The sequence below is a fragment of the Trachinotus anak genome, unplaced genomic scaffold (assembly GCF_046630095.1).
Source record: "Trachinotus anak isolate AG129_WGS33_773 ecotype Australia unplaced genomic scaffold, CSIRO_AGI_Tana_v1 ptg000008l, whole genome shotgun sequence".
Classification (NCBI taxonomy): Eukaryota; Metazoa; Chordata; class Actinopteri; order Carangiformes; family Carangidae; genus Trachinotus; species Trachinotus anak.
In genome coordinates, this window is record NW_027273859.1 from 28,345,184 (window position 1) to 28,365,202 (window position 20,019).

General features: G+C 39.9%; 1 protein-coding gene and 1 long non-coding RNA gene across 3 annotated transcripts in view; one reads left to right on the forward strand and one right to left on the reverse strand.

Moving 5' to 3' along the window:
* The window catches only part of fras1 (Fraser extracellular matrix complex subunit 1), a 245,665-nt gene that overhangs the window by 138,716 nt on the left and 86,930 nt on the right, over window positions 1-20,019 (reverse strand). For both annotated transcript variants that reach the window (XM_071483970.1, XM_071483969.1), the window contains exons 8-11: window positions 18,392-18,493; window positions 15,279-15,470; window positions 11,488-11,577; window positions 9,090-9,237 (exon numbers count right to left, since the gene is read on the reverse strand). In XM_071483970.1, the coding sequence (XP_071340071.1) occupies window positions 9,090-9,237; window positions 11,488-11,577; window positions 15,279-15,470; window positions 18,392-18,493 (532 nt within the window). The remainder of the gene's footprint in view (window positions 1-9,089; window positions 9,238-11,487; window positions 11,578-15,278; window positions 15,471-18,391; window positions 18,494-20,019) is intronic.
* The window catches only part of LOC139624680 (uncharacterized), a 146,048-nt gene continuing 130,074 nt past the window's right edge, over window positions 4,046-20,019 (forward strand). Inside the window, exon 1 of the long non-coding RNA XR_011691719.1 lies at window positions 4,046-4,126. This is a non-coding gene — a long non-coding RNA (uncharacterized lncRNA). The remainder of the gene's footprint in view (window positions 4,127-20,019) is intronic.

The window sequence follows — 20,019 nt, forward strand, 5'->3', positions numbered from 1 at the left end:
TAAACTGGGGCTTACTGGGAGTTTTTGAGCACATCCACAGTCTTCTGTCAGCCAGCAGCTCCACTTGTGGTGAAGTGCTCGTGCACCAACACACACCAACAAAATATGAGAACAAGCCTGTTTCTTTCATTTGCTGACCAACTACACTTAAAAGTCATTTTCACTGAGTAAACCTGATTATATACAATATTTAAAAGCATCTTGAAGCTTGAATAATTTAAGTCACCCAGGTCATATGTTACAGCATCTAATGCTGCTTCATGACAGCAACTATTATCTCAGCTCCTGTTATTTCAGCAGTAAGATATTTCTCTGAGAACAAGCCGCAGAGCTGTGTCAGTCTCATCTATGCTCGTTTCCATTTTAGTGACACATTTCATGAACCTATTTTTCTGGTTCTGGCACAGGAAGATGGTGTCCCAATTACAAAGCTTACATTGGTCAATTGTTTTTCCACTTGGAAAAAAACAGTCATTAATGAGCACAACCCCAGACTTGTGCGGATAGCGGAGAAAATATGAGATGTGAGAAACAATTCACCATTACCAAAAATTTCAATAGCCATTATCTTATCAAAGGTGGAAGCAGAGTTTTTATTTTAGTAATTTCAAATAGAGCTGTTGTGTGACTACATTCCCCTAACTACTACAAGGTCTGGAGTCATATTCATGTGGATTATATCTGCAATATTGGTGCATAATTTGACCTCTAAGCAATTCACACCAGATGAGACCCACCTAAATTGGCCAGCACTAACCATAACAAGATGACATACATTGAACACATAACCCCTGACTTTTCATTCTTTTATAGCCAGAAAAAACTTAAGGAGTTTATCTCCATGCTTAACCCAATTAAAGAATCTCTCCAGAAAAAAAAAAAATGTTCCTCAAACATTGAATAAAAACTCCACTCAACCATATACAGAAGCGCACCATCAGGAGGAGCTAACACTGTATTTGGTGCCATCAAGGGCAAAAATGGCCCCCACTGGCCCGTCACAGTTTTGAAGGCGTAAACATCCTGTTTTCACCTAATTTTCTATGGAGAAAAATGGCTGAAATTCATCCTTAAAGGTCCCATATAGTATAAAGGTAGATGTTCATGTGTTTTTTGATTATAGAGCAGGTCTAGGTTCTATATTGGGCCTTAAAACGAGCCATCAGGACTTTGTAACTTTTTGATGTCACAACAAAGCAGTTACTGCTCTCAGCCATGCTCCAAGCCCCGCCCACCTGGACCCACCATCCAACCTTGCAGGATTTGGTTTCTTTGAGTGTTTACCTCAAATTGGTTCCATTTTTACTGAATCACTCATAAAACATTCAGTCAATTGGCTCATCGACCTCCAGACAGAAGCCCGAGAGAGGAGATGTAAAACTACACGAAAATGGTTTTTGGTTCTTAAAACCACAAATATATCTTCTTATTGACATCAATACTTCAAATAAACACTGGAGAAGTATAAAACACGGGACCTTTAAAAACAATGAATGTATGAAACAAGTTGGAGGGAAAACATCTCACTCCTGTAGACTGACCCATTGGTCAATGTTTCTGATATCCACTAGGTTCCTTTGAAAATGAGGCGGCTCTCAATGGGAAAGTGGACCTTTGGAGACTGCACATATCTCAAAAATAGAAAACATCTTTTCAGAAACTCACAGAACTCCCTCCCATAATCCCTGTCAGCATCTGAAACCACACAATCGGGGACGGCAACAATGGCAGCTGACGAATGTGGAAAGCAGAACAAGAGAACGCCCGCTGCATCTTGTCAAACAAGACGCAGCAGGCAACAATATGCTTGCACTTGATTGCACTGTGATTGCTCCATTCATTATGTGAAAGTATTGAGTAAATAAACTGCTTGCAGCTTGTAGAAATGTGACAGAGGGATCTGATTAATGTGACAACTGCAGAACAAGGTAGAGAGAGACAGAGGAAGAAAAAATAGAACAGAAATGACAAGACAAGGAGAAGAATTATAGGAGAGAAGATTGTGGGGGAAAAGTGGGGAACATGAGAAAGATGGAGGTGAGTCTTTTGCCCTGATGGCCAATAAGACTGTCAGTAAGCCAGAACATGCTGTTCTAAGTATCTCTCTTTTTCTCTCACTCTAGTACCCCTCATCATCCCCTTTCTCCGTCTTCTTTATTCTTTACAGCTTCATTTTTTCACTCTCCTTTTCTGACCTTACTTTTCATCCTGCCATCCAACCACCCAACCACGATCTATCCACTGACAGAGAAGCTGGGAGAGAAAACCTGGAACGTGAGAAGGAGGAAGAGGAGTGAGAAACTGAGATACCCAGCAGTGCATGTTCTGGCTCATTGACGAGCTTATTGGCTATTACAAATATCAGTCAAGTGTTTATCTCTCTGTTCAGCTGCTGCCCACGCTAAAGTTAGGGGTAATGTAGCAATCTTCTGCATATGTTCGAGTAACTGCTCCCTTCATGCATTCATTTTGCATCATCCTGCACTTGTATCATTCCTGAATATTAAGCAGAGGGAACAAATGAGTATCTATTAATACAAGTCGCCACCTGACTATTTACAAGATCATCTCTTGTTTGCTTTGACAGCTGAGAGTGAACCAAAATTGGATTTTTTCCCTCTTGAGGATAAAGCCACCTTACAGCAGCAAGTTCAACAATCACACTCTCTGATACAAGCCAGTGTTTACAGAGGGCTGCCTCACTGTACTTTAATTTCCTCACAAGCGTAGCAAGCCAGAATCCCTGAAGCACAAAATTAAAAACTGCAGCCGTGATTAACAGGGAAGTTGTATGAAAACAACTGATCCAGGGGTGCGGATCCAGGCACGATTAACTGCACGGCTACACCTGATTATGACAAACACTGTGCTGAGGAAATTCTCACATTGTGAAAATGCAGATGTGTGCATATTTAGCGGGAACATTGTCAACCAGCATCATTAGGAAAGGAAAGGTTGCCTGCCAACTGTTAGCACAATCTTGACCTCCAACTGAGACTGGATAGCTGCCACAGTAGCTTGAATATGCCAATCCACAAACTGCAGCCAACTTTTACCAGCATTTGGCTGCTGATTCATGGTAATTTCACACCCTGATTCCCACTTAAAAAAAAGTTAGTGCACCATTCAGTAATTCACCCACGCAGCCTGCTGCCAAATTTTCAATCATTAGTCTCTTTATTTGAGACAATTCTTCCAAACTCTGTTGTTTAAAATAGATGAAATAATAGTGAGGGGATTAATTGACTAAACTGCAAGCTAGAGTGAAATTTGTGGATCCGTATTCAACAAACAACCCAGAATCCCTGCTGGGAATTTCTGACAGTCCTACCTCAGAGGAAGACTTGGGATTTATTTATGAAGCTTCCTCCAAGCAGTGTGAGAACAAAGAAGGAATACTCCTGGGAGAGACAGCAATGTCTCAGTTTCATGACACTCTAAGTAGCAAAATAGAAATTAAAATGATGTATTGCAGTTTTTCTAGTTGTGGTTTGGAAATTTTTGAAATGCAGGAAGTAGCACCTCTGTTTTTAAGAGTAGGCAGTGATGCAAAAATTAAGCAAAAATGCAAAAGTGATGATGGTAAAATTAACAGCTTAAATCTCACATTATGACATTTGTAAAGTGGACTATAAGTAAATATTGTCAAGTCATTGGCTCAATACAAATTAAGGGTAGAGCAATTTAATTACGACTATATAAGCACAATGGAACCATGTACAATTGTTATTCCCTGACTTCATTAGTGTTAAGTGTTATTAGTATAAATGTTTAGTGTTTGGGGAAATGAATGAAATCACACATTATCCGAGGCTCTGTAAGAGTCAAATCTGATGTGAGAGTTAAAGGTCCCATATTTACACTTCTCCAGTATTTTATTTAAAGTGTTGATCGCCAACAGAAGATATATTTGTGGTTTTAAGAACCAAAAACCATCTCAGTGTAGTTTTACATCTCCTCTCTCAGGCTTCTCTCTGGAGCTCTAGTAACAACAGGTCAGTCAGCCAATCAGAGGAGAGAATATGAACCTCTCTTCTGTTTTCTGAGTGATAAAATATAGCAGATTTCAGGTAAACACTCAGAGAAACCAAATCCTGCAAGGTTGGATGGTGGGTCCAGGTGGGCTGTGCTGGGGTCATAAAGTTTAAATAACTATAATTGTATATTTGTGACATCACAAAGTTCCAGAAGTCCTGACGGCTGGTTTTAAGGCTCAGTTTCTGAATTTAATATAGAATCTAGACCTGATTTATAATCAAAAAACACATGGACATCTATCTTTAGACTACTCAGGACCTTTAATCTGAAGTAAGAGTCAAATCTGATGTAGTATTGCAGAACTGCTGGTTGGGTCAAACACAAATAATCACTGTTGCAAAGCCACATTTTCCTTGTTGCCAAGCCACATTCTCCCTGTCGCCAAAGACATTAGGTTGAAGGCTCTTTGGGCTCATTGCATCCTGCATAAGTTAAGTAACAAAAAATATTCAGTTTATGTCAAAACATCATTTTTATATTAGTCATTTGTCATTCCCAAGCACCTGTTCATCAACATAATGTCTCTGACTGAGTATCATCTCCTGGCAACTGCAAACAGTTTGCTCTTTGACATAAAGGAGTTGCATTTATTCATCACTCTGATAATCTACATATTGGTACAAGAAAATAAGACCTATAAGGGTTTGACCCTTATTTGGGTCAAACCCTGGCAGATGGGACCATATCTGCAAGTGGGAAGCTCACATCTATAGCATTTCCCATGAGATCTGAACAAAGCACGACTCCCAGTTACAGACCTCGGCTGCGATGCGCCCAATGAGAGGAGAGGCTGGCGACCTCTGGGCCTACAGACATCCATGATTAATAGGCTTATGGGAAGATTTACGGTACAAGTTGGAAAAGGAAAAGAAAGAGAGCATATGTCTTTTTTCTTTTTTCCGCTTCCTCTATTTTTAGCCACAAACTAAAAGACAAACAGGAAATCCAATTCCCAGCCAGGCAGACTACAAAGTAATGCAGGGTTAATGAGTGAAAACATGCGTCTGTTTCCAGCGCCACAGTGTAAATGTAAAGTGGGTAAATCATGTTTAAATGATATCATTCAGGCATGCACACAAGTGTTGTGGTGCATTTTAAGGGCATGAAAACCATCACTGACACACACATGAACACACACAGGCTGAGAAGTCATGACAGGTGCACGTGCAAAGTGAATGCAAATATAGAAATCACACAGACACATTTAAATTATTCACTCAGGCAAACATGTGATCACTGTGTATGCACATTAACAATGCTTTGTTACTCTGTTGAATTAAACAAATGTAACTTTGTACTGAACACACTGGACCCTCTGAACTGTCTGCTTCAGGACAGTCTCCATTAAACTAAACAATACTACCCCACTGTTTAATTGCTTGTTGGGGTATTTATTTATATATGAGCAAGAAGAATGCTGTGATGTGACTGTGTTTTTCTCAGCCCTCTGATACGACCTATAGGAGCATCTCCTGAACCACTGGTCCAAACATCGGTTGTTGGTTACAATAATAAACATGCCAACTGTTGAAGGCATTACAATAAGAATGTATTATTTATTCTTTTTGAACACTGGAGGGCGTGCTAGGACGAGAGGGTAGTTAGGTGAGCTCAACTGGACAGGTGGCAGGTATTGGGGGTGGGGTGAGCACACAGTTTTTGACTGTGCAGCCATGCACATGCTTTTTTGTTGTTTTATTGTTAATAAATAGTATTGTAAACAAAGAACGACGTTGTTGTGGAGTGCACACATCCAAACTAGCTTTACCCAGTCTAGCAGTCTAGCGTGGCTTTGAGTAGCAACAGTCACCGCAGAGACTATACCAACAGTGGCGTGCCTAACTTTGCCACCATGGTTACTATAATAACAGTCATGGCTTGGTTAGGTTTCGGAAAAGATGGACATTTCAGTTAAAATAAGTACTTCCCCATCATTAGACAATCTTTGTTGTCATGGTTACAATAATAACAACAAACGGTCATGGATAATAGAAACAACATAAACTGCTACTGTCACATGGGAATCGAACACCGCTCTCCTGGGTCATATTCATCCATCCACCCCAACCTCCTCCTGACGTGGACTTTGTCGCTCCATAAATTACGTCACCGCACTTTTCCCTTTGCTCCTGTCATCATTACTACGACCACTAGATGTCGCCTAAAACAAAACCTAACTATGGGTCATAATAACCTGCTGACAGACGACCTCTGGGCTTGTTATTTATAGTCTCAAAGGAAGTTAAAAAGTATTTTCCTTCCTCAATTTGTAGTTCTTCCTGTTGAAACAGGTTGAATGAAAAAGGGGGAAAGGGTTAAGAAAGGTCACCATTACAGCTACACTATATCATAGTAAAACCTTATTTTGCATTCATTAATTATTAAATAGGTGCATATGCTGCCATGGAAAATTGGCCAACAAAGTGAAAGTCATATTTCATTTCATGGACCTTTAAGGCCTTGGGGAGGAGAGGAGCAGCGCTGTGTTCAGAAACAAGAAATATCTCAACTTCAAATTCTTTGTTTGAAAAATATTTTTTTTAATTTGAATTTTTATGTTTGATGCGAAACTGAATGTTAACATGACAGAAGCTGTATAAAGAAAGGTTTAATTCAAAGTGAAAGTTAAAAGCAGTGACAGACTGAAGTTAGTTTGCACTGACTCTGTGACTCCTCTGGTCTCTGTCCTCAGGCGACAGCATGCTGAAACAGCTTGGCCAGCGCTGCTCTCCTCCCCAAGGACAATTTGGATGTTGTCCTCTGACTGCCTGGCATATCTATAAACTCTCTCTGTCTCTCTGTTTATGAGGCTCCCTCCCACCCCCCTTCTTTATTTATCCAAACAGCTTCTCATTTACATGAGCAGTCACTTTAGCATGTCACTAAAGTGTATTTATACACCGGTAGCACCTTTCTGCACCAGAACAGCTTGACAAAAAAAGAACAAAAATACCAGACACTCACACCTGAGCAGTAAAGTCACAGTCTTCTACAACAATGTGAAGAAAACAAGTGTCTTTTAATCAGGAGCTGCTTAAATAGCAGGATGCATGTATCTGATTCACTTGCCCTAATTTTCCCTTCATTCAAATGACCACTGAGAACTTGTTTTGTCTGGACTGCAACAGCAGGGTCAGCCCTGTAATGGCAAATGTCCTTCACTGAATGACTGATCATATTTCTACCACTGATCAGCTGAATGCCACGTGACTGAGCTGGAGTTTCCAAAATGTCTTTTTGAGATGACAGGTCAGGAGAAAATGTACTTTATTTGAACAGAGAGTATTATTAGACTGATATGATCTTGATCAGACATTAAGCTCGCAGATAAAAACAAGCAACAAAATCAGGCTTAAATTCACACTGTATCTACTATTGTATTGTTGTTATGCTTTTACATGAGCATTACGACCACGCCCACTTAGGAGACAGGAAGTATATACCATTTCATACCATTTGTGCTGCCTGTAATGCGTTACCTTCTGTGTAAAGAATCTTTGCTGCAGCGTTGCCAACTTTGCCTTTTGTAGCCACATTTAGAGACTTTTTTTTCAAAAAAGACTGGGTTTGGCTTCAATTTAAACCTTAATTCATACAACTACTGTCATATTATCATTTAGTTTTACGTGTTATATCAACATCAAATCCAAACTCTGTTTAAAAGTTGGCAATGGTTGATGTAGTTTGAATCTCTGGGTCAGATTTTTTGTTTGATTGGTTTGTTCAAAATTATTTTTCAAACAAAGAAGAGAGCATTTGAGTTATATCTAGAAATCTCCTGTGCAGAATCGTTTTTTTAAAAATTGTTGAAAAAATGCAAAAACTTTCTGAACACAGCGCTGCTCCTCTCCTCCCCGTGGTCTTAAATGTCCATGAAATGAAAAATTACTTTCACTTTGCTGGCCAATTTTCCATGGCAGCATATGTACCTATTTAATGATTAATGAATGTAAAATAAGCTTGTAAACCTGGTATATGACTGGACCATGTATTGGTATCAACTGTGAGCTTAGGGCTACACCTCTCGTTACAGGCAGTCACCCAGCCGCTCAGGTATCCTGGCTGCTCTGAAGCTGCAGGGATGTGAAGTATCACCTCCGTTACAGCAAATAAACTTCTTTCATTACATGTATCTTTATCTCTTAAGGAGGCAGAAGAATAACTAAACATAAGACACACCCAGCGATAGAGAGCCGGAGAAACACAACACAGGCATTTGCAAAGTACATTTTACACTTATTTACATGATTGTTGGTATATTGTGTATTCTAATACTGCTTATATTTCAATCAACAGTCAATCAGAAGTGGAGTTAGATAGCAGAAATCTCAACATTTTGGTGTCTGTGCCACAGAATCAAAGAGTGAGAACAGTTTCTTTCTTGAACCATAATTTTGCTCCAGCAATCACACAGAGAGAAATCAGTTTAAGGAAAAGCAGAGAGACTAATTTCGGCACCCACAGTGGTGGAAAATACACTCAAATGTGCAGCTAAAAATAAAAAACAATGTGACTTGGAGGTGAGCAATGACGCAGTGCACATATTTGTTTGCTGTTGGTTACACTTTTTTGCCTGTAAACACATCTTTGACTTTACATTTCATGACATTTTCACGGCCAATCCAGAGGATTCTGGTAAATGTATGAAATCTAAAGCCAAACATATAATTTAAAGGATACGTACGCAACTTCATCCCAAAAATAAATCAGAAATGTGCTAAATATCACAGATTTACCGCCGGGTTAGAGTGTCTGAGGGCTGACTCTATCTTGAAACTGCTTCAAAAGACCTTCAGCCTCAGAATTATTCATCAAAGAGGTTAATACAAACATCAAGATGAGTAGACTTTAAAAACAGATCTATGCTGAATGAAGGAGGGACCTCAACCTGTCAAAGTCACCCACAGACACTAACAGAGTAAAAACCTCTGGGATGTGTTTGCTGTCAAAGACATAAGACATCTAAAAAAAACAACTGATGTGGCACACACACACACACACACACACACACACACACACAGCTGCACCCAGCATCCTTTGCAGCAATGTACCTTGGCGACACTCAGGGCAGCATCGGCCCTCCTGGGCGACAGCCAGAGTGCCCGGCGTGCAGGTGGAGCAGGAGCGCAGATAACAAGTCACCTGGGCATCACGGCACTCGCACTCACGGCAATTACCATCAGCCCACTGAGCCATGTCCTGAAAAAAGGAGAGGAGAGGCAGAGAGACAGGGAACGAGCAGGGGAGGGAGAGGAAGACAGTCCATTAAACTGGGACCTGGTGAATGCAGAGGCTGAAGCTCTTAATATGCACAAAAAGTGACTGTGGCACAGGCATTTACAGGTGATGGACAGGCTGCTGGAAACACCAATAACAGAGGATTTTAACTTTGAAGAAGCTGAATCACAATTAAAAAGGAAGCCACACAGACTAGGAGCCCGAGCTGAATGCTGATGAGCTGAATGTGGCAGTTTTAAAAGAGGCCACACAGTCACGACTCTTATATACGTTTTCAAAGCAGAGTGAGGGAACTGGCGGAGCCCAACTGTGGACAGAGATGAATCAAATGCAGAAAAATGAAAAGCTTTTATAAATCATTAAGTCTTTTTGCAAAACAAATGGGTGGCTGGTCAAAGGTCAAAGACAAGGACACAACTAAACTTTTCTGAGCGTCATGAGCAGGTTTACAGCAGGGCTGACATTCACACGCCCTTTCTACCCAAGGCTCATGTCTAACAAGCACAAAACTTCCCAACCTTCAGAGTCTGTTATCTCATCAGGTGTAGCGACTCGTCTGTACAGTTGTGCAACAGCTCATTTACAGAACCAAACACCTCATGTCTGCCATCATCCCCCAGATTCCCTGATGATGTTCATCCCTGAGCAGATCAAAACATCACTCAACTGTTATAAAAAGTAGAAAGCACATCTCCACACTGGAGGCTTCCCTTACTACAGAAACATACGGTCCCGCCTCCTTCGAAACCTTGTGATGCACTGTCACAGTTATATGAAAGAAACCAATATAATAATTGGGACCTTTAATGCCATTTAATGTGTTTGAGTCATAATGTTCAGCCTGTTCTCTACTGCTGTTATACTGGTATAACGTCAGTTGATTGACAGCTGATTGTGACATTTTTGGCTTTTTGACTTAAAGAAATTGCTAAACATTTTGTAAAACACACTGATTATCTTTCTTTTCAAAATTGAGATGAGAACATAAAACTCAGCCTCATATCTGGAGGACTTGGTTAGCCTAGCTTAGCAGACTGGAAGCAGTAGGAAACACCTAGCCACCTATAAAAACAGAACTCTGGAGGGAGCCAGGTTAGCCTTGCACCTCTAGTCTTACGCTAAGCTAGACTAACTGCACGTCCATCTCTGTACTACACACACAGACATTATATATTGCTATTAATCTTTTGATTTCACTTTTATATCACTAAATAAAAACAGAAAATAAGTATATATTTTTTAACATTAACAAGTAAACAAGTTTCTGATTATTTTGTCCACCATCTTTTTACTCTGGCTTTGTGCCATGTCAAACAGAGGAGGCAGCTTGTATAACATATGCATCACCGGCATGTTGTGTGTGTTTGTGCTCATTTACTACAATGTAGGTTGCAAAATAATTTTCCCACTTGGGAATCACGTCTTGAAATAAAGTGAAAACTATATTTCAGTCTTCTATAAATAGCTTGTTAATGTGCCTTTAAATCAACATAGTTTAGTCTTCTAATTCATTATGTTTCCCCACTGAGACTTGTAAAATCACTTGGGAATTGAAACCAGTAATCATCAAGTCTTAGACTTGTCGCTTTAACCTTTCAGGCAAAGCTTCTCCCAACAGACGAACACACCAAAGCTGAGACTAACTCCTCAGGGAGAAAAAGAAAAATCTATTCAAAAAGGGATAATGGCTCTATCTACACTTGCTCCAAGCCTCAGCTGTGGCTGACCATCCTGCAGCATTAAATGAGCATTCCCCCCCGGCAGAAAATGTGAAAAATTAAAGCCTTTGCATTCTGGGTTTCCAGGACTAGCCTATAAATAATGAAGCTGACGACACTCTACAAGATATGGGCCAGAGTAATAAGAAAGAGATTCTTGTTAGGGGCTAAACAGCCCAAAGAAATCTGATACTTCTGTCCTAAAACACATATTTCGTCTTTCTCACTGCAACTTTCATTATTAGTGTTTCGAGTTTGTGATTATATATTTATATCCAGCTCAATATTGATGTACTTGGTTGTTTGTGTAGCAGCCTCCTCATCTGCAGTGAGACTTTGTCACTTACTTTCTTTTGTCTTTTGAGAATAAAGAGTTTACAAAAGCCCTGTGGTGTCTCACCCACACAGTTTGGATTTCTTTTTTTGCAAGTTTTCCTCTCATGCTCATGTGCAAACGTTCTCAAAGTAAATTCTACATCTAAGACAGAAGCACCTTGTAGGATTTCCCCTTGTGCACACAGGAAGGTTTCACAGAGGAGCACTCCGGGCAGCACTTCCCCGGCAGGTGAACAAGCTCTGATCCCTAAAAAACAAAGAGAAAAAATTATATTATATTTCATTTATGTATTACATTTCATTGATATATTACATTTCATTTGTTGAGAGATTTAATGTTAAGATGTACAGGGAAAATCACCAGAGCCCTTAACAAACATACAGAGGCTCAGCTTGTGTACAGGCAAGGCCCCAACTGCTTGGGGCCCCAGGTTGTTAAGGGGCCCCCAAAGGCTGACAAATTTTACTCAACAGCAATGTCTCAAAATGTGGCTCCCTGCCCCTTCAACAACCAATGGACTATTTGCAATGACGTCTCAGTAGGAAACCTCCCTGAAGGGGCCCCATGCCATTCCCTGGATGATTTGCAACGACACCTCAGAAGTAGAAGTGCCAACTATTTTCTGTGAAGTCTGCACATACTTACAAGATAAAAAAAAAAACAAACCTAAAGATAATTACATTAAAATAAACTGACAGTAACTATCTGGTCTTATAACGTGAGTTATTTAGAATGTGACATGGTTTCGGTATTCATTTAGATCTTTACCACAAACACAAAGCAAACAGGAAATGAAAGGAATACACAAGAAGAGAAAGTTGGCCATTAAATTAATAATTAAATATCAAATTTAAAAAACTGAGCAAGGGAAAATAATGAATTATATTCAGACATAAGTATATAGAGTTTCCAGACACTTTTATACAACAGGAGGGGATTGAGTGACGTTTACATATATAATAAATACTGTTAACGAGCAATTCAATAGGCTTGTTCTTCAAGACTCCTAACTGGACAGATTTGAAAGAGAAGAAATCTGTATTATTATTATCATTATTATTATTATTCTCATTACTTATTAATTAATTATTATTATTATTATATTATAGTTGATCATGCAGGGATTTTCACACGTTTCGGATCATGTCACAAACATATAGGTGCTGTGTTGTTTCTACATTTATGTGGATCTGCCATGATGCATCATTTTAAATGTTGCTGGGACAAGGAATTATGGGACGGCATTTTCCTTTTCCTTTTGTAAAGGAAAGCTTGATTCCTGACAATTCAACTAGCTCAGTTAGGAACCTTCCTGAGCAAAAAAGACTTTCTGACCGCAGCCCTTGTGTCTCCACGACACTGGAGGAATGTGAAAAACTTAATCTCCTAATGTCCACCCACTATTTCAAAAGCTTTTCAAGCCAGGAGTCAAACTATTTACTCAGCTTTGTAACACTTTCAGCAAAAAATGAAAAATAGCCAAACTTGAATTATAAGCTTTCCCACATCACAGAGTGATGCAATTTTGCAATTTTCTGCTGCTAAGAATTCCTTACAGTACCATTACAATACATTATGAGTGCAGGTGGCTCCATGAGGAATCATAAACCTCCTACTATAACTGTATCCCAGTGCCTTTGTGTGCCTATTGACCCACACTTGTCATTAAACCCATAACCTTGTCTTAATTGTCTCACACACTAACACACACAGGGGGTGAAAGCTGCATGGCTCTGATCTTCTCAGCAGAGTGACCTTGCTCAATTCGGAGCTGGACGACAGCCAGTTATGCTACTTACAGCTAATGACACTTACCAGCTGTAATTATCACCATACACCATGATTAATGAGGGCTTATTTGGTCGTGGCAGGGGATATTAAAGCAGTATTATTAAATCTGCTTGACATAAGAAAAACACTGGATGAGGTGTTGAGTCAATGTGGCGCCAGAAAATGGGTCATTTTGGGGGATAAAAGTAACTATGGGAACACCAGCTAATAACCTTAACGAATCCATGGGTTGTTTTGTCCCCCCAAAAAAAAGACTCCCACGTCCAACGTCCTACATTCCTAACTGGGCCAAGTCTGATATGCATGTCTTCACATGAAGGCTACTACTGTTGTATACATCTGAGGGCGTTTCTGTGTTGAGAGTTGCATTCAAGGAAAGTGCTGTAGGGGTGATGTCAGCTTGGTGTAGGTTTAGTGGAATTATAGTCACATGTTTTGAGTCCACTGACAGGGTCTAATGCTGACGTTGTAGTGCAGGTTTCCACATAGATCATTTGGGTTTCATTTGTCTTTCAATTTACTTCATCTTGACTGAGTGAATTATTGGTGATGAAAGCAGCCAACCCTATAACCTGAAATGATCACCCCTCTTCCAACTCCATCCAACCTGGATTTCCTCCTAAATACCAATGAAGATGGTGACAACCTCGATTAACGTTTTAGTGGCCCATTTGAAGGCCAGGAAATGGGATTTCTGGGTGCTGACATGCTGCATTTTGGGTAGCGAGAGTTTGAGAACTAGGGTGGACAGGGATAAACAGGTGGGGTCTGGCAGGAAAAGCCAGCTCATGTAGTCTGAAATGGTCTTAGAGGAACCAACAATGATGCTGCAAAGGATAAGATCATAAAAATACCTTTCACAGTTACTCAAGGTCAACATTAGTGGGAACACTGTGTGAGTTAGACACATACGACCAAGACACTCACTAACTTTACAATGAAGTGCAGCTTAATGTTGAACCAAAGTTTTGTGAAACATAACTGATTGGCAGAGGCAGAATCAAAACATGACATAATAATGTAAATGATAAGTTTGGTTTTTTATATCATCAGGCTGATGAGGGCTTTTAGAGAACTAGCACGCTAGCAATCTAGCATATGCCAGCTAGGCTAATTAGCAAACAGAGACAACTTACTCTGTCTAGACTGATGTTTTTTTTCCATTACTGTTTTTAGTCATTGGCTTTATAATAATAACTTAATTCTATTTTAACTCCTTTTTTTCATAAAGCATCAGCATAAGCATGTGTCAGTCTGAAAAATACATCCATGAGTAGAAAAAAAAAACGACCTCTGCTCAAGTAGTTTATTACCACCCACAGTTTTAACCCCACACAGCTGTCATGACGGAGGACACTAGCTATGGAGACTAAAACAGTTTTTGTCCCACACCACATTAGTAGGAGGTTGGGGTGGATGGATGAGCTGCCCCCTTCCCATGTAATAATTAGACCAATAGTCAATATTGTGACTTGAATCGACAACCTTCAGTCATTGTAACTATGACAATGAGGGTCCTATAACCTTAAGTACAAACAATGATCTTGATGAACTTGTTTCTGTGCCTAAACCAAAGCAAACCGTGACTATTCCACAATCTTAACTTCTTGTTAATTATTGTTACCATGACAACAAAGGTCTGGTACGCCTCCCGCTGGTACGCTCCTGAGGGTTGTATCCAAGGTTAGGCACAGCTGATCCATTAGGTTGGACAACATGTTGGTTTGACGGCTTATCAAACGCCAGCACACTGCACAATATTTTACAATACTATGAGAAAGAGTTTTAAGAGTCTGGAAAAATATTTTACAAAGTTAACTACTTTTTCTTGAACTTTTCTGCCAGACGAACTTGCTTTTTTTTTTTTTTTTTTTGCCCAGCCTCTCCACCAGGACCCCTGCGGTGGCTTCATTGAAATGAATGAGGAGGTTGAATTTTTTTTACACAGTCTGTCATGTCTGAATATCACCTATTTTTTACTTGCATTCATAACCTGCAGCTTTCTGGCTCAGCCCTCCACAATTCAACAAACCAAATTTTCTTTTCCTGGCTCAGCCCTGAGGATGTGTGTACACTTCACATCTGCAGTTTTCAGGCATGAGGCCAGTTTTACCTCTTGGATTCTAATGACCTTTAATTTTTTCTTTGGGGCTCACCTGTGGGCATTCGACCCGGCCACACTCAGCCCTCCGACAGAGAACCTGACCCCGGTTGCAGCTACAGAACTCGCAGCCAGTGCCGTTCCACATGTCTCCATGGTAACGCACCGCACCCTCATATAGGCAGCTTCCCTTGGCAGCAGCACATTCATCACAGCACTGACCAGCACGTTTCACTTTGGTCTGACCCTGCAAAGGAAGCAGTACAGTGAGTTAAGGTTTTGTTTTCATGCTCAGTATAGATGATGAGAGTGAAGGAGTAGAAACTGAGCTGTGAGACAAGACAAAGAAAACCCAAGGAGCTTATAGAAATTCTGGGGGTTTTTTTTGTGTGTGTGTGTGTGTGTGTATGTGTGTTTCAGCAGAGGAGAGATAAGAGGATGGAGGAGAGAGTTGCATCATTAAGGGAAAACACACCAAGCAGTTTGGACCAGCAGATAGTTCTTACAACTTAATTTGAAAGTGCTGAGAGACGCAGATTCACTGATGCTGCAGATGTAACTCTTCCACTGCTGAGGATTTGAGAGCCTCTGTATCTCCTGGAGACAGTTCACGTTACTGAAGGAAACTCAAAGTTCAGGCAGTGTAGTCAAAGTCTGTCCAAATCATGTCACAACTCACTCAATCGGCTGCATTTACCAACAGAACAGAGCAGGTAGTTATGAGCCAGCTATGCTTATTTCAGAGTGGAGGGTTTGAGCCCATTGGGATCCTCTCTTTGCAGTGCTGAATTTTTTTTTTTTTGCTGTCATCAGAGGAGGGAATGGGCCGTTAAAACATCCTCAGCTGGGCTGAAATCAAAGCTAAGAATATTTTTCCTTTAAGTTTTAGTTAAAGTTTAAAAAAGATATGGAGACTTTGAGTGAAAGAGCAAAGTGCTTCCACTGGCTTCACAGCCTGATAGGCATTTCCCCAAACCCCAGAGTTTCCTCTTTATAGCTTTTATAACAACACATAAGGCCTGAACTTGATGCTTCTGGTTGCTTTGTATATAACAGAAATAATGTGAGGGTGTTTTATACTCTACAGCACTGGAATCAGGATTAAAGCAGATTTCATCTTCATTATTTTACATTCATGCTTGTGTCTTAATGAGGTGTCTGAAAATTTGGTGCAGCAGATTCAGTTGTGTGTTTATTTCATCAGCAATAAACACCATTTTTCAAATAAACCATAAACTTTCTCTCACGTCCCTGGACAGCTTTTTAAACACAACAAATCTTTATTGTACACCGTGTTAGATCACTTTAACGACTTCTGTTGTTTTAATGTGTTTTTCTTGTTTTTATGCTTCCTTCCTGCAAACAGAATTTCCTCTCGTGGTGGAACACAGATCTGAGATTAACTGATTTGTATCGATTAATGGGAAATGTTTGTCTTCTCTAAAAGTAGTTTGGTAATATTTTTTATTTTCTTCCGCTTTAACTCTTTGCTCCATTGTTGCACCAAATGTGTATTAATCCACCTATCAATTATCCATACCACTTATTCTTATATGGTTGTCGGGGGGGCTGGAGCCAATCCCAGCTGACATTGGGCGAGGGCAGGGTACACCCTGGGCAGGGCTGACATATAACATAACAATGTATAATGTATTAATCCACCACTTAAAATAGTCCCCAGCAAATGCACTTCTTACTTGCATTTAAAGTCATAGTTCTGGTTATTTGACGTGGGGTTGTGTGAGGTGGTCAGGCACAGTCAGTTTGTTACTGAACACACACTGAAACAGATATTGAATTGTTACGTTGGGCATCTTTTTTAATTGTCAAAAACACGTTTTCTCTGCTGACCCTGAACACAATAGCATATCACTCAGCTTCTGTTCCGGTGCTCCCTGCTGCCTCTCTGAACCGGCAGCATGCTGATCTGAATCTACTGCAGGTAACACACTGACTATACATGACTACCTCACACAAACCCACCCAAATAATTTATTTAATAAATAAATATCCCTTTAAATAATGTTTGGTAGAACTGCAGTGTGGTTATTGGTTTATGGTTTTGTCGATGCATGATTTACAGAAACTCATTCATGCCTTGGGTTCAGCCAGGGTGGACAACTGAAATGGTTCCTGCCCAAAAAGCATATTAACAACTGCAGCACTTCCACTCCTCTAAAGGTTTACACTCGCTTCCAGCTCAGTATAGAATAAAGTTTTAAAGTGCTGCTGCTAGTTACTTAGTGGCTTAGGGCTAAAATACATTTTTGAGATGCTTAAAGAATATAAACTTAGTAAGGCCCTTACATCTTCATTCAGCTGGTTGCCTCTGGTCAGAACCAGACACAGTGAGGCTGCACTTCGCTCCTCCACTGAAAAATGTGCCCCAACTTTTGCCAGTTTAAAACTTTTCTTTTATATAGAATTGTTTAACAATCCACACTGCAATTTTCTTTTCTGTTTGTCACTATAACTGCACTTTAGCTGCACTAAGACTTTGTTTAATATATTTAGTCGTCTATTTTAAGGCTTTTATTTTACTTGTCAGTTGTGCTTTTATTACGTACTGTCTGTACGTCTATTTAATCTTGTATTGTGCGTCCGGATTGTGTATTGTTGGTCCTCTGTGACTCCACTAACGAATTCCTGCACAGAATGGAAGCTGAAAGCTGGAATTTGCATACAATTAACAATTAAATGTCAGCTTGTGTGGGTGTTTGTGTGTGTGTGTGTGTACTTGCACTTCTATCTTTGTGGGGACCCGTTTGAGTTGCAGAGTTGGTTTGAGGGTTCAGGTTAGAATTAGGTTCAGGTCAGGGTAAGGACTGAGGATAGTTATGATGGTTAAAGTTAGGGTAAGGGGCTAGAGAATGCATTATGTTAATGGGTGTCCTCACAAAAATATAAGTACAAGTGTGTGTGTGTGTGTGTGTGTGTGTGTGTGTGTGTGTGTGTGTGTGTGTGTGTGTGTGAGAGAGACTGTCAGAAAGAGAACAGAAGACATTTCTATGAGGTGTTGCATAGTTAAACGTCTCTGCATCCATTAGAGTTTCAACACAGAGACAAATGTATGAGGTGAATTCTGGATAAAACTGAATGTCAGAGTTTGTGAGTGAGTGTGTGTGTGTGAGGGAGAGAGAGAGAGAGAGGGAGAGAGAGGGGACCCACCTTGTCACAGGTGATGGGCCGACAGGTGTGTGCGTGGCATTTAGACTGGCCCTGGTCGCACACACATGTGCTGCAGGCGTTCTTCTGCCACTGCTCACCATGCTGCCAAGATACACACAGATACACATTAAGACCATCTCCAAGCTACACACACACACACACACACACACACACACTCTCTCTCTCTTATAAACAGTGAATCACAGGCTGTGTTTAGGAAACTGAAAGCTCATTTGAATCCAATGAGTGTCTTCTTTTGCAGGTGGGGATTCAGAGTAGGCAGTGTGAACAGCATACAAATACACGCACAAACACACACACAGACTTTGTTGTCAGTAGCAAATAGCAGTGCTCAGACATCAGCATCATTCCCCTTGAGTTCAAAACTTTTCAAACAGGACAGCACAAATTAGTTAATAAATAAATAAATGGATAAGTCATCTGGAGAGACAGATAATATATGACACCTCTGATAACCAATTGTAAAGGTACTTTATCAAATAAATTAATTATTTGAAGCTTATATCATCTAAAAAGTAACAGGTTTATATATATTTTTATGTATTTCTAACTTACTGGAAATACTCAGAATTGTATCAATAGTGAAAATAATTGATTGTACATTCCTTATTTGTTTTCACTTCTTTTGAAAGGCTTTCTTTTAGAACAGAGGACAACATGCTGGACTCAGGTTTATACAGCTTTGTGTCAAATCAATAAACAGAGCCACCGTTTAAAGCACAACGACTGACTGAAAGCCAGGTTTCAGCTGTGATTACACTGGAACAGCTGCAGAGAACAGGTGCTTCTGTGACCATTAAGTGTTCTCTTGGTAATTTAGTGGTTTTGGTGAATTGCTAGTTTTAATGTTTTAGATAAAAGGTGGTTAAGTTTGGTTTAAAATGTATTTTTTAAGACGTATTCACTGCTGTTTAAGCAGAATTTAAAGGTCCCATATAATATAAAGGTCGATCACCATGTGTTTTTTGATTATAAAGCAGGTCTAGGTTCTATATTAATACTGTGAAAGTATCAAATAGTTCAGTCCACAGAGAAATGCACACAGCCTGTATTCAGATACTGAGCCAATCAGAGGAGACGCTCAGATCCTCTCTTCTGATTGGCTGACTGACCTGTCGTTACTAGAGCTCCAGAAAGAAGCCTGAGAGAGGAGATGTAAAACTACATTGAGATGGGTTTTGGTTCTTAAAATCACAAATATATCTTCTTATGGAGATCAACACTTCAAATAAAATTTAGGAAAAGTGTAAAATAAAGAACCTATGAATAACTAGATTTCAGTGTGTTAACTACAAATTCAAATACTGAACTGCTGCTACTGAGACTGTTGAATTGACAGTTATATGTAGTCTAGACCTCTACCTCAACTTTTCACTTTTCAAACAAACTGAGTCCAGTTTTCACCTTGATGTTTAGACATCTTTTGATCTTAAAATCATAAAAGCAGTGCTAACTGGGTGGTGATGGGACTCAAAAAAGGGCAACACAGCATATTTATAAAGTTCTCATCTCGTGCACTCTCACGCCTTCAATAAATAATCTGTTTAAATTTGGAGTCATCCTCCTGTAGATGTCAGGTTAAATTCTAACTTCCACCCTCTTTCAAT